Raw genomic sequence first — 407 nt, forward strand, 5'->3', positions numbered from 1 at the left:
TCATTAGGCTAGGTTGTCGTTTCTAGAAAACAATTGGAAAACAAAACTATAAGATAACCCTCATTTATTGATACAAAATGCAGAAGTTAATTATGGGGATCATGGAGAGTGACCCCCTTTCTAAACCACGATGGAAAATAGCGTTGAAAAACCATAATTCTTTGTTCAAACACACACATAGAGACGAAAACAGCGTCCTCTTTGATCTCAGACGGTGACCGCGTATGACCTCCGGCGGGGCACGAACTGGCCTGTGTCGTCCCTGTCCACGCGGTCCCACGCCAGAAGGATTCCGTTCATGGCCACCCACACGCCCGGGGAGGCTGCCTGCACGCCCCCGAGGGCCACGCCCACGTTGAAGTCCGCGTCTGTGTCTCTGGGGGAGAGAGGAGGAAATTATGTTAGTG

General features: G+C 50.6%; 1 protein-coding gene across 1 annotated transcript in view; it reads right to left on the bottom strand.

Moving 5' to 3' along the window:
* Window positions 1-49: 49 nt before the first annotated feature.
* Window positions 50-407, bottom strand: part of LOC119594558 — a gene marked incomplete in the record, with an annotated part of 9,134 nt that continues 8,776 nt past the window's right edge. Inside the window, 1 exon segment of the mRNA XM_037943590.1 lies at window positions 50-376. Within this exon segment, the coding sequence (XP_037799518.1) occupies window positions 208-376 (169 nt within the window).

This window comes from Penaeus monodon, chromosome 34 (assembly GCF_015228065.2).
Source record: "Penaeus monodon isolate SGIC_2016 chromosome 34, NSTDA_Pmon_1, whole genome shotgun sequence".
In the NCBI taxonomy this organism is placed as follows: Eukaryota; Metazoa; Arthropoda; class Malacostraca; order Decapoda; family Penaeidae; genus Penaeus; species Penaeus monodon.